The sequence below is a fragment of the Agelaius tricolor genome, unplaced genomic scaffold (genome assembly GCF_023055355.1).
Source record: "Agelaius tricolor isolate 1412-34295 unplaced genomic scaffold, bAgeTri1.0.p SCAF_51, whole genome shotgun sequence".
NCBI classification, from domain to species: Eukaryota; Metazoa; Chordata; class Aves; order Passeriformes; family Icteridae; genus Agelaius; species Agelaius tricolor.
In genome coordinates, this window is record NW_027269311.1 from 546,000 (window position 1) to 566,169 (window position 20,170).

General features: G+C 51.2%; 1 protein-coding gene across 1 annotated transcript; it reads right to left on the reverse strand.

Moving 5' to 3' along the window:
* Window positions 1–5,361: 5,361 nt before the first annotated feature.
* LOC139604466 (olfactory receptor 14A16-like) lies at window positions 5,362–6,318 on the reverse strand. Its single transcript, XM_071455620.1, has one exon. It carries the CDS (start codon window positions 6,307–6,309, stop codon window positions 5,362–5,364), a length of 948 nt encoding a protein of 315 aa, XP_071311721.1. The 5' UTR covers window positions 6,310–6,318.
* Between the last annotated feature and the right edge of the window lie 13,852 nt (window positions 6,319–20,170).

Genomic DNA, 20,170 nt, shown 5'->3' on the forward strand with positions numbered 1-20,170 from the left:
CCAGCTGGAGCCGCTGGTGCCTCTGAGTTGTGCTGCCCCAGCCCCAGGGACGCTCTCCTTGTCTGCCCATTCCCCCACGCTCTCTGGGCAGGGATGGCCTCAGTGGGGGCTGCTGACATCCTCAGCAACTTGGAGGCTGCTGCTGAATTTCCCTGCTCCAGAGGCTTGTTCAGCCTTCAGCTCTTCAGTGCAGGAATTCAGTGTCCCAGGGCTCATTAACATTCAGAACACCTTAACAAGCCAAGCCTCTGGGAGTAATTTGATTTCAGTTTCCAAATCTCGTATGGTTAATAAGAGAGATTTCAGAAGTGCATTCAACTGAATATGTTCGATTTGAAAAGACAGTGAGAAAACATTTTTCAGGTCCTGTTTTAAGTACATTTTTTCCCCTGTTAATAGCAATCTCCAATTGACACTGAATCCAAGTGCCTCCTCATGCCGTTTGAATAGGTGTGAAAATCAAGACCCTTCCTGGCTGACAATCAATCAGACTCTGTCCCTACCCCCAGCCCACCATTTCCCCCATCTCAGCCCTGGCACTCAGAGCAGCCTTGTGCAAATCTGAGCTCCCTCCAGCCCAGGCTGCACCTGCAGCTTTCAGCTCCTTGGCTCCAACTCCCACCTGCTTTCCTTGCAGAAGGAGCTGCCCGAGACACAGAGGGATGTTCATTTCTTGTCAGTCAACAAAGCCAAGGGAAGGCACAGCTCCGTCAAATGCAAGTCATTCTTCTCTCTGGCTCTGCCCTGCACCTGATCCCCACAGCCTGTCCTGTTTCCTTTGTCCCTGCATTTCCAGGGACTTTCTGGCTGTGGAGGGAGGTCCAAGTGCAGCCACTGGAGTGGGAACCACAACTCATCAGGTTTGTATCCTTTGAGGAAGCAGGAACTGGTGAGACTCAGATTCAAAGAAAGTTTTTTCCTCATGGCCAGTATAAAAAATGTGAACATGATAAAATTTAAGAAACCTCAAAACTCTTCCCTCAGCTCCTTGTGATATCATAGCAACATCTGATATGTTTACCACCCTCAAGGCATTTCCATACAGGAAAGATTTTAGACAGAGACATTAGAAGGGGTGATATAAAAGATAAAAATACAACTAAGATGCTGACTAAGGTGTTATTTTAACTTCTGAAAGATTGGGCAACTCCCTGAAGCTCAAAGCATGAAGCCAGTCAAGGGAGATGCATTGGAATGACCTGAGAAGAGCTGCAGGAGGAAGTCTGGGAGCAAAGGAAAGGACAAAGATCCAGCGGCTCTAAATGAAGAGATGTCTGTAGACACGGCCATTTAAACAGGACAGCTGAAAACACATGAAGGAAGAGGGTCATGAAATATTAGACTGAATGTTGGTAGCAAAGGCAGAGGAGAAGATCAGTTTTTCTTCTCCTGCCATCAGGAGAAGAATCCAGTAGATCCAGGAAATTCGTGTTCCTGGTGGGAAAATATTGCCGTATCTCAAAGGTACTCGAGTGACCCACATAAAAAAGATTTGCTTGTATAATTAGGAAACTAACAGGTATTAACATCTGTGCCCCTTTCTAGGCAGACATCAGCTGTGTGCCCATGAACAGACAGTGCCACGTGTGCACTGAGGCGCCCAGCTGGGATTGGATCTCTCTGAGAGCACCTGAGGGAGAGCAGAGCACCTTGCAAGCTGCAGGTCCCTGACAGCCCCACAGGGCTCCTGTCCCATCAACATCTGCTCTGCTCCAGTGTGAAACAGGGCCCAGCATGGTGCTGGGATCATCAGAGAGCTGAGGTGTGTGCTGGAATTCAATGGCCTCCCCATCCCACAGCAGCCCTGCATTTCCCACCTGCAGCCTTGGTCACCAGCCCAGCCATGGAGGCTCTTTGGGCTCTGGAGTGTTGCTGCAGCTGCCAAGGGCAGCTGAGCTCTGCCTTTGGCACAGTCAGGCCTGGCCAGCGCAGGCCATGCTCAGCAATTGCTTGTGTGTGCCTGGCCTTGCTGTCAGCCCCGGCAGCGGCTGCGTGGCCCCTTTGTGGCCCTGTGCTGGCCCAGCCATGGTGGCCCAGCCCCTGTGCAGGCCCAGCCCAGGCCAGGAGCATTGCGGCTGGGAACGGCCCCTGTGCCGTGGTGCCCACAGCAGCCTTGGGGCTCTGTGCCCCATGGCCTCCCTGCTGGGCAGCCTCTGCCAGCTCCTGCAGAGCCCTTGGCACCTGTGGGGCTGCACAGACAGCCCTGCCCCGGGCTCTGCCGGCCTCTGGGCCAGCAGAGAGGCAGCCAGGGCTGGCCATGGCCGGGAACAGGCCCTGAGCCCCACAGGAGGATGGAGCTGGGCCACAGCCAAACTCAGCCCAGGCCAAAGCTGGGCTCAGCAGCCAGGGCTGCCAACACATGGGCACAGAGGCTGGCGCTGACAAATGTCCTGGGCCCCCTCCCTGCTCTGTCCATGCCACCAAGGGCACAGAGCAGCCTCCTCTCTGGGCCACTTGCCTGTTTGCAATGCCTTGCACAGGCGCTGGCCCTGCCCCACAAGGCCTGGCCTGAGTCCTGCCCCTGCACGCTCAGCCAGGCTGAGATGGACACTGATGGTTTCTGGGCCAGGCTCTCGGAGCCCAGCCCAGCTCCCTGCAAGCTCTGCCAGCTGCCCTGAGCTCTGGGCAGCACCAAGGGCCTCTCTGAGCCCAGCCCAGCCCAGCCCAGCCGGCTCTGGCCCCACAGCTCTGCTCAGGCCAGGCTGCTCTGGGCACTGGCCCCACGGCCTCAGCCCCAGCCAAGGGCACAGCAGCAGCTGCAGCTGCCACAGGACTCAGCCCCAGCCATGGGGGAAGGGGCTTGGCCAAGGCCAAAGGAGGCTCCCTGGCTGCCCTGCTCCCCTTGGGCTGAGGTGCTGAGAGCTCTGCAGCCCCTGCTGCCATCCCATCTGCCCAGGGCAGCACCAGAGCCCCGGCCTTGGGGCCCTCAAGAGCTGCTCCTGCTCCAGGCCCAGGGCCCATGCCAAAGCTGGGACAGCAGCCACAAAGCTGTGCCCGTTTCTGTTCATTGCTGCTCTGATGGGGATGGATCCTCAGCCACTTTGAGGGTACTCATGAATGTTACAACTCTTGAGGCCTCTTCTTTCTTGCGCTTTTCAGTTCAGGAATTCAGTGAGAAAAGCTCACAAAAATTTGTTCAAAACACATGAATGAAAAAAGCTCTTGGGAATAATTCAAATGTTCAATTATTCTGTGGCTAATTAGACAGATTTCAGAATTGTATTCAAATTGAATATACTGGTTTGAAAAAAATGCAGAGAGAACTGTTTTGACCTGTTTTCTTTTCCTGTTTATTGATTGATTATCAGAAATATCCAATTGATATTGACCCCCAGCACCTCCTAATGCTGTCTGAACAGACATGAAAATCAAGACCCTTCATGGCTGACAATCAATAACACTTTGTCCCAACCCCATCCACACCATTTCCCTCATCCAACCCCTGGCACTCCTATGGATAAGGAATGGTGTGGCCAGCAGGACCAGGGCAGTGATTCTTCCCCTGTGCTGGGGACTGGTTGGGCAGCACCCTGAGTGCTGTGTCCAGTTTTGGGGCCCCCAATTTAGGAAGGACATGGAGGGGCTGGAGCGTGTCCAGAGAAGGGAAACAAGGCTGGGGAGGGGTTTGGAGCACAAGTCCTGTGAGGAGTGGCTGAGGGAGCTGGGCTTGTTTGTCCTGGAGAAGAGGAGGGTTAGGGGAGACAAGGTGATGTCAGGGCACAGGTTGGACTTGATCATCTCCAAGGTCTTTTCCAGCCTTGTTGATTCTGTGATTCTCTGAAACCACCCTTGGAGCAGCTGCAGGATGAGCCCTGGGCCTCCTCTTCAGCAGCTCCAGCATCCCAGGTCCCTCAGCTTCTCCTGCCAGCCCCAAAGCCCATCCTGTCAGTCCTGCAGAGCCTCTGCAGCCCCTCCTCACTGCCCAGAACTGGGAGCCCCAGAGGCAGACACAGCAGCCCAGATGTGCCCCCCTGGCCTGGGGTGCCTCTGGCAAGGGAGCAGCACCAAGCACTGCAAGAGCCTGCAGACAATTCCTGCAGCACTTGTAGGATGATCCTGCTGCCCAAGGGACGTTCCCATGGGGGCAAGTCAGGAACTGCAATGGGGAGTGGGGCCAGAGAGGAAAAGGCAAACAGGGATGGGCTGTTTGCAGGGGAGGGAACAGGGCTGGGCAATGGGAAGAAATTTGAAGCAGTTGAGCTAAGAAGGCAAAGGTGAGGCAAAGGAAATGCTCAGGGCAGTTTGGGGGTGGCTGCCAGGCAGCCCTGGCTCTGAGCAACAGCGTCTGCAGTGGCACAGGAAACTCCCAGCTGATGGGAACAAACTTTCTGGCTGAGTGCAGAGGCCAGGACAAAGCTGAGTGGTTTCCCTGGTGTCCCGCAGGCCTTGCTGGCCCCAGGGGCTGATGGCATTTGTGCTCCCTCAGGTTCATGTCCCCACAGCAACAGCATGGGGGTGCTGGCCCTGCTGTGTGCAATGCAAACAGGGGCTGCTGAGGCAGTGCTGCCGTGTCTGTGCCTGCAAGGATGGGGCACCTGTGTGAGCTGGGGGAGAGGCCAGGGCTGCAGAGGGGGGATGTTGTTGGCAGCTGCATGAGGACGCTCTGGGACGCTGCCCTGGGCTGTGCAGCGCACTGGGCATGGATCAGCCCCTGCTCTGCTGCTCCTTCCCCTCTGCCCCAGGGCCCTTGCAGAGCCCCAGCCATGCTGTTTGCCCCCAGCCTGCCCACGGCCAGCCTGGGGCTGCTCACGGGGGTTTCTGTGCTGAGCCTTGGCCTGGCCGTGTTCTTGAGAGAGCCTGGGCAAGGAGCCTGGAGCCCCCAGGGCCTGGCCTGAGGCGTCAGCGCTGCCCCAGCAGTGCCCATGGCCTGTCCCTGCTGCAGCCCCGGCACTGCCACCCCCAGGGCTGTGCCCGGCCCCGAGAGCACTCAGGCCCTGCAGCAACACCAGGGCCACCAGGGCAGCGGGGCAGGGCCACGGCAGCAGCACTGGCAACACCAAGTGCTGCTGCTGCTGCTGCTGGGCACAGCTGCTGGGCCAGCACTGATCTGCCCCAGCTCTGCACACAGACATTGCTGCTGCAGCTCCAGAGAAGGCAACACAAGGGCATCTCTGCAGAAAACTCTGCTGGGACATCCTTTAGTTCATTTAAAGCCACCGAGAGCACAGCCCCTCATTGACACAGTCTGTGGCCACAGGGTAGGTGGAGAGAAACACAATGAGAAATGGCAGGAACAATGACACTTCTTTGTGGACAATAAGAAAAAATTAAAACAAAGGTAAAGAAACTCTAAAATGAAATCAAGAAGAAGTATCAAATATGACTTTTATTATAAGTGATTTGGAAACACTGACCAGCAGTTTAATGCTTCTGAAATTTTCCAGTGATCAGGCTCCTCGCTGCAGCCTTGAGCTCCTGGTTCCTCAGGCTGTAGATGAGGGGGTTCAGGGCTGGGGGCACCACTGAGTACAGAACTGACAGGGCCAGATCCAGGGATGGGGAGGACATGGAGGGGGGCTTCAGATAAGCAAATGATGCAGTGCTGAGGAACAGAGAGACGACAGCCAGGTGAGGGAGGCAGGTGGAAAAGGCTTTGTGCCGCCCCTGCTCAGAGGGGATCCTCAGCACAGCCCTGAAGATCTGCACATAGGAGAAAACAATGAACACAAAGCAACCAAATACCAAAGACACACTAACAGCAAGAAGTCCCTGTTCCCTGAGGTGGGATTTGGAGCAGGAGAGCTTGAGGATCTGTGGGATTTCACAGAAGAACTGGCCCAGGGCGTTGCCATGGCACAGGGGCAGGGAAAATGTATTGGCCGTGTGCATGAGAGCATTGAGAAAGGCACTGGCCCAGGCAGCTGCTGCCATGTGGGCACAAGCTCTGCTGCCCAGGAGGGTCCCGTAGTGCAGGGGTTTGCAGATGGACACGTAGCGGTCGTAGCACATCACGGTCAGAAGGGAAAACTCTGCTGCGATGAAATATCCAAAAAAAAAGACCTGTGCAGCACATCCGGTGTAGGAGATATTGCTGGTGTCCCAGAGGGAATTGTGCATGGCTTTGGGGACAGTGGTGCAGATGGAGCCCAGGTCAGCGAGGGCCAGGTTGAGCAGGAAGAAGAACATGGGCGTGTGCAGGTGGTGGCCGCAGGCTACGGCGCTGATGATGAGGCCGTTGCCCAGGAGGGCAGCCAGGGAGATGCCCAGCAAGAGGCAGAAGTGCAGGAGCTGCAGCTGCCACGTGTCTGCCAATGCTAGCAGCAGGAAGTGCCTGATGCAGCTGCTGTTGGACATTTGCTGGGGCTGCATATGGGGATCTGTAAGAAAAGTAACCATGGAATAGTTGGGTTTGGAGAGGACTTGAAATATCCCAGCACAGCCTGGGGGCACTTTCCCCCCACTGCCTGCCCAGGGCTCTGCTGCCTGGAGCTGTCCCTGCCAGCAGCTGCTTCCCTGTGCCCAGGGCTGGGCCCTGCCAGTGCTGCCAGAGCCCAGCCCAGCCCTGGGGGCTCAGCTCTGCCCTGCAGAGCCCTCCCAGCTCAGGCACTGCCCAGGGGCAGCTCTGGCTCTGCAAGCTCTGATGGCAACGTCAGAGCAACCCTGAGGAGACTGGAAAAGCAACACTGATGCTGCCTCTAAGGGGTCCTGTGGTGATTGCTGTTGCTTCCTGGCTTATTCTGATCAGAGAATATTTTTTTTTTTTCTCAACCTGAACTGAGTGATGAATATCATTGTGCAATTTCCAACTCAGCGCAGTAGATTAAAAAAGCAGGATATCCCTTTTTATGCAGCCCCTGCCTTGCTATACTCCCTGTATAATCTATTTGGAAATGTTCTGCAGTTCAATGCCATGCTGGGAGCAGTCCTGAACAATGCAGCATCCTCCCCACACAAGGAGAACACTCCCAAGCCTCACCAGCTGTCTCCTGCCACCCAGATCTTGTCCCCCAGTGCTGGGAGCAGCTGCCAGGGCTGGCTGAGAGCTGTCCCTGGCAGGCAGCAGAGTCCCTGCCCCAGCACAGCACCCTGGGCTGCAGGACCCTGCTCTGCAGGACAGCCCTGGGCACCCCTGGCTGCTCTGCACAAGAGACAAGCAGAGAATGTACTCACAGGCTCTGCAGGCATTGGCATGTTCCAGCTGCAGGAGATGGCTCCAGGAGCTGCAGCTGCATTGTCCTGCAGCCAGAGGTTCCTGTGCCAAGGGCTGGCAGTGATTGTGCCCCAGGCACTTCTCAGCCCCTTCCCAGCCCTGACTGATTGAAGCTCTCTGTGCCTCTGTGCTGTGCCCGGGCTGGCTGCAGGCAGTGCCCCAGCCCTGCTGGGCTGGCACAAGAGCTGCTCATCCAGAGAAATGTGCTTTTGAAGCTCTTCTTGGTGACCAGGAGCTGCCTCTGGGCCAGGAGCCCAGCCCAGCTCAGCAGCACAGACACAGCACAAGGACTTTAATCAGCCTCTGGGGCTTTGTGCTCAGGCCCTGGACATCAGTCCCTGAGAGGGAGCTGAAGAAACCTCTCCAGAACTCCAAGGCAGAATCCAACTCCAAACTTTCTTGGACTTTTAATGGGTCCCAGAGAGGGACACGACTGAGCAAGTGTCCCCAGGCCCCAGGCAGAGCAGAGAACTGCAGGCAGTGATGACAGGTGGGGACAAAGAGAAGCCAAGTCTTGGTGCCCTGGGGCACAGCAGGGTCTATGCCAGCAAGGGCTGGGAGGAGACACCTTGTGCTGAGGCCCTGGGGCCTCCTGGCACAGCCCCAGCCAGGCTGGGCACTGTCAGCCCCTTGTGCTGCCCTCAGCATCCCCCCCTAGCCCACATCCCAGTGGCCTCAAGGATCTGCTGCAAGGAGTCCCTGGGGAGCCTTGCTCAGCAATGGCCCTGGGGGCTCCTTCATGCTCCCTGCAGGGACTGCAGGTTTTTCAAAGGACTTTGGGTTTGGCTTTTGCCTTGCAGTCTCTGAGAGGTTTGTGCAATCCTGGCCTCCAATTATCTGCTGTAATTAGTCCCTGGAGAGGCTTTGTCAGTAATGACACTCAGTGGGGCTCATTAATGCTTCAGGGTACTTCAGTTATTTGAAGGCACTTGGTGTTTCCCTTTTGATACAGACTCTGTGAGAGGTTTGTGCACCATGGCCCCAATTATCTGCTTTAACGAGTCCCTTGAGGGCTTTGCATTGACATTTAGTGGGGCTCATTAATACTTTGAAATACTCAAGTTTTTTAAGGTACTTTGGATTTTCCTTTCTACACTGAGTCTCTGAGAGGATTTTGTGCCATCCTGGCCTCCAATTCTCTCCTCCACGGAGTCCATGAGGTACCCTGTGTTGGAGATGGACCTCAACAGGATGAGGTCCTTCATGCTTTGAGACACTTTTGGGTTTTCTTCTGACTTTGACTCCTGCAAAGGTTTTTGCAATCTCCTCTCAGGCCCTGAGGTTCCAGGGTTTAGCTCCAAATGCACCACAGGGCTTATTAGGATGAAGCATCTTTTGACAAACCATGGCTCTGCCTTGATTTCCCTCTGGTCTAGTCCACTTCAGCAGGACAGTTTCCTTTTACAGTTATGGAGAAGTATTTCAATGAGCTTCTAAGAAACATGTAATCCTATTTTAAAGAGTGTATTTTATGCTGTTCTCTTTAGAGAAGAGGTGATTGCAGCATTCTGTGATTGATATTGATCCAGGGTTTCTCCTAAGGAGGTCTGGCCAGATCAGTGAAGTTGTACCTTGAGGTCTGACCCAGTGAGGACAACTTTTCCCACATTCCCCAACCCCATGTGAGAAATGATTTTTACTTTCAAAAATTTAAATGGTTTATTAAGACTTTATCAAAATGCAACAGAAGACTGAATAAAGAAAAGAATACAGCACCGGGACCAAAGAATTCAGTCACTGTGTGCTCATCTACAAAATGGATGCTCTGTCTTTTACACCTCTAGCCCCTCCCAAAGTCTTGTCAATCGACTCCTTCTTCACTGTCCAGTGCTGGAGATCACTGTCTCACACCTTGATTGGAGGTCAGGTGCTGCCATAGGAACAAGCCAACCCTCCCAAATGCCCCAACTACTGAGGCCATCCTGTGATAGCAATGCAAGGGGGAGGGGAAAGATAACTGTACATCTACAAAATGTCCCTTAACATATATTTAATATTCACCCGTTAATTGTGAGAGTCAACCATAGGGTTACTCTTCTATAACAAACCCCCCTTTTCTTTTTCTAGAAGTCCTTTTGCTTGAACAATTAAGTAAAACTCTGTCTCTCTCTTGTATGAGTCATACCAGCATCTGTTGATGTGGGCAAGGACAGTGGGAACAGGAGAAAAAAATCTCAGGTTTTCCATAGACACACTCATTTGGAATGGACAAAAGGGCATCCCAGAGGTCCAGTGTGGCTTTGACTCCCATCTACCGTGCCTATGTGGCTGCTGCCCATAGTTGGTGCATCTTAGGGGTGAGTCCAGAGGCCAACTCGGTCCTGCCCTCCAGTCCCTGTTGTATTAAAAGACAACTGAGGAATTACAGAGGTCTGGAATGGCCTTTTGTCCCTACCTTACCATGCCCATGGGGTTGCTACCCACAGCAGGGCTATGGAGCCTTCTTGGTAGCAAACAAAGGGGTCAACCCGGCCTTGTCCTCCTTCCTTTGTCTTATTTTCTTAAAGAAGCTGTCCCATTGCCTTTTACTGTCCCTTGTGTACTTCCCCTCAACAGCTGCTGGTAATTATCACCCATTAAAACAGGAAGACAGTTCTCGAGCTGGCTGGTGGAAGCTTGACTCTGCTTTTTGGGCGTCTTGGTGTTTTCCTGGTTGTCTTTCAGTCTCTGCTTGAGAGTCAATCTTGTTTCACCCAGCCTGGATGTTACAGTCCACTCTTTGGGTTCTTCTCCTGGGCCTTTGACTCTGTTGCCATGAGTCCATCCCCGCTCTGCAGCTCGCACGGCCGATTCGGTGGTGAGCAGTGCCTGAAAGGGACCTTCCCACTGGGGAGTTAGAGGCTGATCTCTCCATGGCTTAATCATCACCCAATCCCCAGGATTAATATTATGGATTCTGAAATCCAGGGTGGTAGTTTGAGGAATTGCCCCTTTATGTCTTAGCCCTTCTAAGGTTTGTGCTATAGACATCACTTATTTCTTGGCATTGGCTTCCCCTTCCTCATGGGTGGCAGCCTTCTGGGGTGAGGTCAGGAAGGGAAACCCAAACATCATTTCATAGGGTGGGACCCCCAGATCTGACTGGGGTTGGGTTCTAGTTCTTAATAAGGCCAAAGGGAGACATTTTATCCATGACATTTGGGTTTCAATCATTAGCTTAACTAGAGCTCTTTTAAGAGTTTGATTCGTTCTCTCAACCTGACCGGAACTCTGTGGATGCCATGGAGTTTGTAATTCCCATTTTACTCCCAGGGCCTGAAAGACTCTCTGCAACATCTTTGATGTAAAATGAGTTCCCCGGTCTGAATCAATCCTGTTTTCCATCCCATATTGGGGAATGATTGGTTCTAGAAGTGTTTTACTCACAACACTGGCATTGGCTTTAACAGTGGGTACCACCTCAACCCAATGAGTCACGTGATCTACTATCACTGGCAAAAACTTCCACAATTGTACCTGGGAAGCTCAGTAAAGTCTACTTGGGTGTTTTGGAAGGGCTGTAAGGCTAGCTCTTGCCCTCCCCTGCGTTTTTTCCTCATGATCTTCTTCATCAGTTGTTGACATCTCACACACCATTCAGTTACTTGCTTAGCTATTCTGAAAATTCCTTTGCATCCCGAATCCCTTAGAAATTGATCACTTAGCACTTGTGTACCCCAATGTGTTGTTCCATGTATGCCTTCTAGCATTTTCTTGGCAAGGGGTTTATTCAACATTTTCCTCCCATCTGCTAATCTCCACTTCCCTTTGTTATCTTTCTTGGCTCATATTTTAAGGAGTTCTTCCTCTTCTGTCCCACTGAATACGGGGACTTTTTGTCTAAACTTATGTCAGGATTGATATTTCAGCCAAGGGTCCAACTTTAGACACTGTTACATGAATATAACAAAGATAATAGTTCAGTGACCTTGTTGCACTGTAACAGCTTAATGACTGAATGCATCAACAATACTAATGACCATTTCGGAGCCAAGATCCCACAGTCCATTTCTGTGGTGCCATCTCTGAAAATGCCTTGACTTGCAGAACATGAGCTTCATTCCCTTTTGGACCAGCCATCCATCCATGCCCTATAATTCCACTGCTGATGACCCCCTGTGGAAGTCATTTGAATATGCCATCTCCCTTTTTCCTTCTCTCTTACTACTGCTATTAATTTTCTCATCCCTTGTTTGTATCCTTCCTCTCAACTGCTAAAACCCCTCCATGCCTCTTCTAATAAGGCTTCTAAATTTCTTTGAGATTAAATTGCTTTGAGATGCTCAAGATTTTTAAGGTACTTTGGATTTTCCTTTCCACACTGAGTCTCTGAGAAGTTGTTGTGCCATCCTGGCCTCCAGTTCTCCAAGCAGTCCATGAGGAGCCTGTGTTGGGATGGACCTCAGTGGAACCCATTCATGCTTTGAGACACTTTGGGGATTTTGACTATGACTTTGACTCCTGGAAAAGTTTGTGCAATCTCTTCTCAGGCCCTGAGGTTCCAGAGCTCAGCTCCAAATGCACCACAGGGCTCATTAGGATCAAGTAAGTTCTGACAAACCATGGCTCTGCCTTGATTTCCCTCTGCTCTCGTGCAGTTCAATAGGAAAATTACCTTTTACATTTATGGAGAAATATTTCAAAGTGCTTCTAAGAAATATGTATTCTTATCCTAAAGGTTCCTTTATTGCTGTTGTTATTATACAAGAGGTGATTGCAGCATTCTGTGATTGATATTGATCCAGGGTCTCTCCTAAGGAGGTCTGGCCAGGTCAGAGAAGTTTTTCCTTGAGAGCTGACCCAATGTGAATAACCTTGCCCCACATTCCCCAACCCCATGTGAGGAACAATTTTCACTTTCAAAAATTTAAATGGTTTATTAAGACCTTATCAAAATACAGCAGAAGACTGAATAAAGAAAAGAATACAGTGCCAGAGCAAAGGATTCAGTCAGTTTGTAGGGCCCCAAGAGAGGGGCTTCAGTCCCAGCAATGGTTCATCCTGGCCACACTTGGCATCAACAGCTTTCTTTGGCAGTGTGAGAACAGGGATGTTGTGCCACTGAGGGAACAAAAGCAGTTCCCAGGGCTGCTGCTACAGAAAGCAGGAGCTGGTTGGGCAGCAGTAGTGCCAGGAGCAAAGAATTCAGGCTCCCAACCCTTCATGTACTATAGCGTACCCTGATACCCTGTGCCCCTTTATTATGAAGATCCATTGATGTACAATCATTTTCCACCTTGGAGTGGTTGATCTGTTAGGTCCTTTCTTCCTTTAGTTTGATAGTTTATAACCTCTAGGCAATTATGTATTAGTTCCTCACTTGGTTCTCCATACAAAAACTGGGCAGGGTTGAGTTGGTTACTCACGATCAGCTCTAAACCATTATCTATTAAGATGGCTTCATACTTTAGCACTCAGGAATCAGTGAGCCATTTCTCAGCATTTTGGCTTAGGATACTCCTTACTGAGTTTGGGATATATACCCTCAATTTTACCCCAAAGGGTAATTTTTTGCTTTCTGCTATGAGTAAGGCAGTCGCTGCCATGGCCTCAATGCAGGTTGGCCACCCCCGGCTGACAGGGTCTAATAATTTTGATAAATAGGCCACTGGTTTCCTGGATCCTCCCCAGTCCTGGGCTAACACTTCATGTGCTACCCCTTTTTCTATATCTACAAACAGAAGGGTTTGTCTAAGGCAGGAAGACTCTGTGCCAGTGCACCAATTTTTGCTTTAAAGCTTCAAACTTTTGTTCATCAACTTTTTCCCACCTCATCTCTTCCTTCACTAACTTTTCATACAAGAACTGGATGGCCTGCATGTATCCTTCAATCCATAGCCTACAACATCCCAACAGGACTAAAAACCTTCTGACTTCTCTCTTAGTTTTTGGCCACAGGAGTGAAACAATCCCTGTAATTCTCTCAGGGTTCAGCTGGCATCTCCCTTGACAAATCACATGTCCTTGGTATTTTACTTCTCACTCTACAAATTGGAGTTACCCTTTTGATACCCAAAGTCCCTGGTCCCTCAGAAAACTTAACAACACTATGGTGGATTCCCAAACTTCTTTTTCTTCCTGTCCTGAGAAAAGCAAATCATTTACATATTGGATGAGCTACATCTCAGGTTTGATGGAGAAGAGCTGTAGTACTTCTCCTAGGGTTTGACTGAAGAGGTTTGGGGATTCAGAAAACCCTTGGGGTAACCCAGTCCATTGAAGCTGTTGCTTCCTCTCAGAATCGAGGTCCTCCCATTCAAAAGCAAATATATCCCACTTTCCTCTGCCAGTGGGTATGCCCAAGAAGCATCGTTTAGGTCTATCACGCTAAACCACTGGGATGTTACTTAGTAGCGTATAGGGATTTGGCATTACCGGATATGGATTCACTGTTCTTTTGTTCACTTCTCTCAAATCTTGGACAAGCCTGTAAGTCCCATCTGACTTCTTTGCTGGTAATATGGGTGTATTATGGGGGGACATTTATGGTTCTAAGGTCCTGTCCTCAAGTAGGTCCTGGATCAGCGGCTGCAGTCCTTGTCTCCCCTCCAGGGAAAGTGGGTATTGTCATACCCAAACTGGATGGTTTTCATTAACTACTTTTATTACTATAGGTTTCATGTTTAATTTACCTCAGTTTTTTGGTTTTGCTCACATCATGTCATGAATTTTCTCCTCATTTTCTTCCCTTATTGGAGAAGCTTAACTACCATTTTCCCTTTCACTGGGAGCACCCCAATGTCAAACTGCACCTGTAAATCCTGTCCTAAGAAATTTCACACTGCTTCTGGAACTAACAGAACATCCCCAATTCCTATTTTATTTGTTCCTTCAAACTTTATTTGCTTTATAACAGAGGCTTTGAAACCTCTGCCTTGTCTAGGTTTGAAAAGACACGTGTCTGCTAATGAAGGTAGGAGCTGCCCCTGAAATGGAAAATGTAAAGCCCCCTCCCTCTGAATTGTTAAAGTTTTGAAATTAAGGGGGCTCTCAGGCACAGATATGGGAGCAGGAATAACAGTTCTTTATTAGCAAAGAAAATCAAAATAAAATGAACAATGCAGTAATACAAAGCAACACTGATAGAATCAGAATATGACCTGACACACTGTGGGGCAGGGTGTTGCTAGCAGTGCAATGAAAATAGTGGCTGCAGTCCTCCTGCAGTCTTCCTGCAGACAGATGCGGTTCTGTTGGAGCAGCGATGCTGTAGAAGGGTGTAGTCTTCCTCTGAAGATCCAGTGGTGATGTAGATGGGCCTGGTCTTCCTCTGGGAATCCAGTGGAAGGGGCAGGTGCTCCTCTGGGAATCCAGTGGAAAGACTGTTCTGGTGTCCCAAAATCTCAGATTGTATCCAGGCAGGAACGCTTGGCTCCTCACTCAGGGGAGAGCATCTCACAATGGGAAGATGTCATTTTATCAGTCATGCAGTGACACTCAATGGCCCATTAACAGCAAATGTCTGCCCAGAGGGAGGATTGGTTTGTGGAAGAGATAAAGAAACACTGCCCAATTAACAGATGATAACTGGCCCACCTCTAACAGATGGGAATTGAACACACACATTACCTTGCAGTCTAGGACATTATCCATGCCTTATTCTATTTCCATCTGCATCCCAATGAAACCTTACACACAGCTCTCACTTATGACTGGGTTTCCCTGTGGTACACAACGGCTTTCCCCATCTTTCTGCATTACCCACCAAGTGTAACCAGGTCCTTGAACAAAAACAATCCCACAGATGGGTTTGTCTTTGCCTGAGGTGGGAGTAACCTAAACAGTCTTTCCTAAAATACCTTTCATGTGTACAACAGGGACTTTATCTCCATCCACTGTGTGCAGGGGTTCAGACTGGGCAGGACCAGCTCAACTGATGGACCCTCTGGTGTTGACCATCCAGGTGGCTTTTGCTAAGGTCATTTCCCAATTTCTAAAAGTTCCCTTGCCAAGTGCCTTCAGGGTAGTCTTAAGTAATCCATTGCAGTGTTCAACTTTCCCAGCAGCTGGTGCATGGTAGGGGATACAATAGATCCATTCAATGCCATGTTCTCTGGACCAAGTATTGATAAGGCTGTTCCTGAAATGGGTCCCATTGAGCGATTCAATTCTCTCAGAGGTGCCATGTCTCCACAGGATTTGCTTTTCCAGGCCCAGGATGGTGTTCTGGGCAGTGGTGTGAGACACAGGGTAGGTCTCCAACCATCCAGCGGTGGCTTCCACCATGGTCAGCACGCAGCGCTTGCCCTGGAGTGTCTGGGGCAGTGTGATGGAGTCAATCTGCCAGGCCTCCCCATACTTGTACTTGGACCACTGCCCACTGTACCATAGGGGCTTCACTCCCTTGGCCTGCTTGATGGCAGCACATGTCTCACAGTCATGGATAACCTGAGAAATACTGTCCATGGTTAGATCCACCCCTCGGTCTCGTGCCCACTTATAGGTGGCATCTCTGCCCTGATGACCTGAGGCATAATGGGCCCATCGAGCTAGGAACAACTCCCCCTTTTGTTGCCAATCTAAGTCTATCTTTGACACCTCTATCTTTGCAGCCTGGTCTACCTGCTCACTGTTTTGGTGCTCCTCATTGGCTCTGCTCTTGGGGACATGGGCATCTACATGGCGGACATTCACAGGTAGCTTCTCTACCCTGGTACCAATGTCTTTCCACTCATCATCAGCCCAAATTGGTTTTCCCCTATGCCAGTGTGCCTCTTTCCACCTCTCCAGCCATCCCCACAGAGCATTGGCTACCATCCATGAATCAGTGTAAAGGTAGAGCTTTGGCCACTTCTCTCTTTCTGCGATGTTCAGGGCCAGCTGAACAGCTTTGAGTTCTGCAAGTTGGCTTGATCCACCTTCTCCTTCAGTGGCCTCTGTGACCAGTCCTGTGGGGCTCCATACGGCTGCTTTCCACTTCTGGTTCATTCCCACAATGTGGCAAGAACCATCAGTAAAAAGAGCGTAGCGTGGATCTTCTGCTGGCAGTTGGTTGTATGGTGGAGCTTCTTCAGCCCGTGTCACTTCTTGTTGCCCTTCATCAGCGAGACCGAAGTGTTCACCTTCTGGCCAGTTTGTAATTATTTCCAGAATCCCAGGGCAATTCAGTTTACCTATACGGGCGCGCTGTGTGATAACAGCAATCCATTTGCTCCATGTAGCACTGGTGGCATGGTGCGTAGAGGGAACTTTTGCTTTAAACATCCACCCCAGCACTGGTAGTCGGGGTGCCAGGAGGAGTTGTGCTTCTGTGCCAATCACCTCTGAGGCAGCTTGGACTCCTTCAGAGGCAGCCAAGATTTCCTTCTCTGTGGGAGTGTAGTTGGCTTCAGACCCTCTGTAGCTTCGACTCCAAAATCACAGTGGTCAGCCTTTAGTCTCCCCAGGCACCTTCTGCCAAAGGCTCCAGGACAAGCCATGGTTCCTGGCTGCAGAGTAGAGCACGTTCTTCACCTCTGGTCCTGTCCTGACTGGGCCAAGAGCAACCACATGAGTGATCTCCTGCTTTGCTCTTCTTGATAGCAGAATCCTGATGATCATCTCTCCTTTCTCAAACACTTCCATTGCCGTGTTCCCCCACACAATGATGTCATCAATGTACTGCAAGTGCTCTGGAGCCTCACCCTTTTCCAGTGCAGCCTGGATCAGTCCATGGCAGATGGTGGGGCTGTGCTTCCACCCCTGGGGCAGTCAGTTCCAGGTGTACTGCACAGCCCTCCAGGTGAAAGCAAACTGAGGCCTGCATTCTGCTGCCAGAGGAATGGAGACAAACACATTAGCAATGTCTATAGTGGTAAAGCACTTTGCTGCCTTGGACTCCAGCTCGTACTGGAGTTCCAGCATGGCCGGCACAGCAGCGCTCAGCGGTGGAGTCACTTCATTCAAGCCACGATAGTCCACAGTCAATCTCCATTCTCTGTCAGACTTGTGCACAGGCCAGATGGGGCTCTTGAAGGGTGAGTGGGTTTTGCTGACCACCCCTTGGCTCTCCAGCTCACGGATCATCTTATGGATGGGGATCACGGCATCTCAATTTGTTCAATATTGCCGGCGGTGCACTGTCGAGGTGGCAATCGGCACTCGTTGCTCTTCCACCTTCAGGAGAGCTACTGCAGATGGGTTTTCTGATAGTCCAGGCAAAGTGTTTAATTGCTTGATGTTTTCTGCCTCCACAGCAGCTATGCCAAATGCCCAACATAGTCCCTTTGGGCCTTTGTAACAGCCATTCTGGAGGAAATCTATGCCCAGAATACACGGGGCCTCTGGGCCAGTCACAATAGGATGTTTCTGCCACTCCTTCCCAGTCAGGCTCACCTGGGCTCCCAACAGGGTCAATTGCTGTGATCCCCCCGTCACCCCAGCAATGGAAACAGGTTCTGCCCCCACATGTCCCAATGGTATCAGGGTACACTGCGCACCAGTATCAACTAAGGCATCGTATTTTTGTGGCTCTGATGCCCCAGGCCATCGGATCCACACTGTCCAGAAAATCCGGTTTTCCCATATCTCTCCCTGGCTAGAGGCAGGGCCCTCCCTAGCCCTGGTTATTATTTCTATTCTGGGCATACATGGTCGAGGTACCTTCCAGGGGATCTGACGGATCATACTCAGCAGCTCAGTCATGGAAGGTTGGGGCTACCTTCACTTTACTGGAATTCCCTCAATTAGTGTTTCCCTCCTTGAGCTGATGCACCCGTGCTGCCAGGACAGAAGTGTGTTTTCCATCCCACCTTCCCATGTCTCCCCCATGGTCACGCAGAAAGAACCACAGGTCAGCCCATGGGCTGTACCCTCTCTCTCTAGCTGGGGAACGTTGGGCTCTGACTCTGGGGCCTGTGACTCACACTGGTGCAATGTGGGAACTGTTCCTCCTCACCTCCTCCCTCATCTCCCTCATCTCCTCTCTGAGTTCTTGGACCACGGCAGAGACATGAGCCTGCATTGGGCCATTGATCACACTCTCATAATTTCTAAGCTTGTTGGCAACAGAACCCACTGTCTCTCGTTTGTTATTGGCATTAATCATTGCAATAAAGGTGGTGTATTGAGCTGGCCCCAGATTTGCCAGACTCCACAACATTTGCCCTGTGCACCTGACCTTGTTGGGGTCATTATCATGCTGTCCATCCCTCCCAAAGAGTACCTCCAATACTGCCACTTCTCTCAGCTCTTGGATCCCTTCCTCAAGAATCTTCCAGAGCACATTCTGTGGTGCTGGTCCTGCATTCTCTCCCTGTGGACAAACCTCTCTCTGACATTCATTAAAAGCTGTTCCCAGAGGGAAAGGGACCTTGGCTCCCTTACAAAAATCAGATTCATACCTGAGTCCTGAGTCAAGTGTCCCAAATTCCTTGCCTCACCACCATCCAGCTGGACACCTGTACCCATAAGGTCCCAGACCCAAAGTAGCCAGGTTGTATAAGCCTCACGTCCCTGTCGTACAATGTCTTTGTGCAGATTACGGAGACTTTCGTACATCAGGGACTCGGTGATGACCTCAACTGTTGCCTCTCCTGGGCGTTGGGAAGGCTCTCCTTTCATATCCTCATCTGGGTGCTCTGATTTCATCTTAGATCTCCTTGTTTCCACCAGGGCCACTGCTGCTGGCTGTGACTGCCTTTGCAGTTCAGCTGGAACCTGGACAGTTGTAACATCTGTGGGTTCCACTGCTGCACCATCAGACTCTCCCTCTTTGAGGCAGGGGGATGGCTTTTCACCAGCTGTGGAAATGTACTCCTTCAGCACCTGGCCCATCTCTTTCATTAGAACCCTCATCCAGCCTGGGTGGTTCATTTCTGAGGTGGGCTGTGGGGCAGGGTCAGGCTCTGGGGCAGCAGCATCCCTGGTCTCTGGGGTAGGTGTCAGTGTGGTTATCCAGGTTAATCTTCCCTTATCTCTGAATGCTAAATGTAACAGGCCTATCAGCAACACAAGCCACTGTATGATATCATTAGCATTTAGAGTGGATCTGAACCCTTTGAAAACTGGTGGGGCAGACCCAAAGAGCTGGGTGAAGGGCTGGGAAAAAATTTGCCCCCATGTCATTTCCTCACAGTAAGTACCATTATTAAAGTAACCCCCAAAACCATACACTTAGTGTGTGATAGCTCTGAATCCATGTGCCTGCCTTCCAGAGGAAGTTAAAGATCCATTAGTTCCTCACCTCATTAAGCCATAAAGCAAACTGGATAATAGCCACAGCAGCCTTAGTTTGGTTAGCCTGTGTTCCAGGGATTGCCTGGGTGCTCCTGATGGGGCAGAAGGAAGAGCTCCAGGCCCTCCGTGAGGGTGATGAGGGCAGTGGGCTGTCAGCGGGGGCTGGCTGGGGGAGCTGCAATGCCTGGGCAGGAGCTGCAATCCCTGCCCCGGCTGCGGTGGGCTTTGCTCCCTGTGTGGACCAGGGGTGGCGTGGGCAGAGCACACAGAGATTTCAGGGATGTGGGCAGGGGGATTCATGGCCAGCACTTTGCAGCTGATCCCCTTGGCCTCTCCTCTCTTGCGGCCATGGCAAGAGCTGGGTGGGATGGCTCTGGCAGGAAGGTCTCCTTGGATTCCTGCACATCCACGTTCTGACCGTGGCTCTGTTCCTCTCTCTTCCAGCCCTTCGAGCCCTGAGTGAAGATAACAGCCCCTCCTGCATAAGCACATTTGTTCAGGTGATGTTTGAGGGAAGAACTGCAGAACTTTCATCTGCTGGCTCAGAAGAACCAGTGTCTCTTTAAGACCTCCAGATCCCTTGGAAGGTGAGACCACCTGGAGACCAGAGGGGATCAGCTGGAGTTCCAGGCACAGCTGATGACTGGCACAACTGAGCCTGTGGGAAGCTCCCACGGCTCCTGCCTTCTCCCTCCCTGTTGACAGCTCCCTCCCTCCAGCCCTCAGACCCTGCCCATCCCCTTTCTTCCCTCCCAGCTCATCCCTTTGCTTCGCCTTCCATTAATAAACAGTTTGGCTTCCTCACTTTACCTGCATCTCTGTGGAGCTGGAGCGATGAAAATCCGGGGCCCTGGGACACACAGGCCCCTGCTGCTGTTCTCTCCC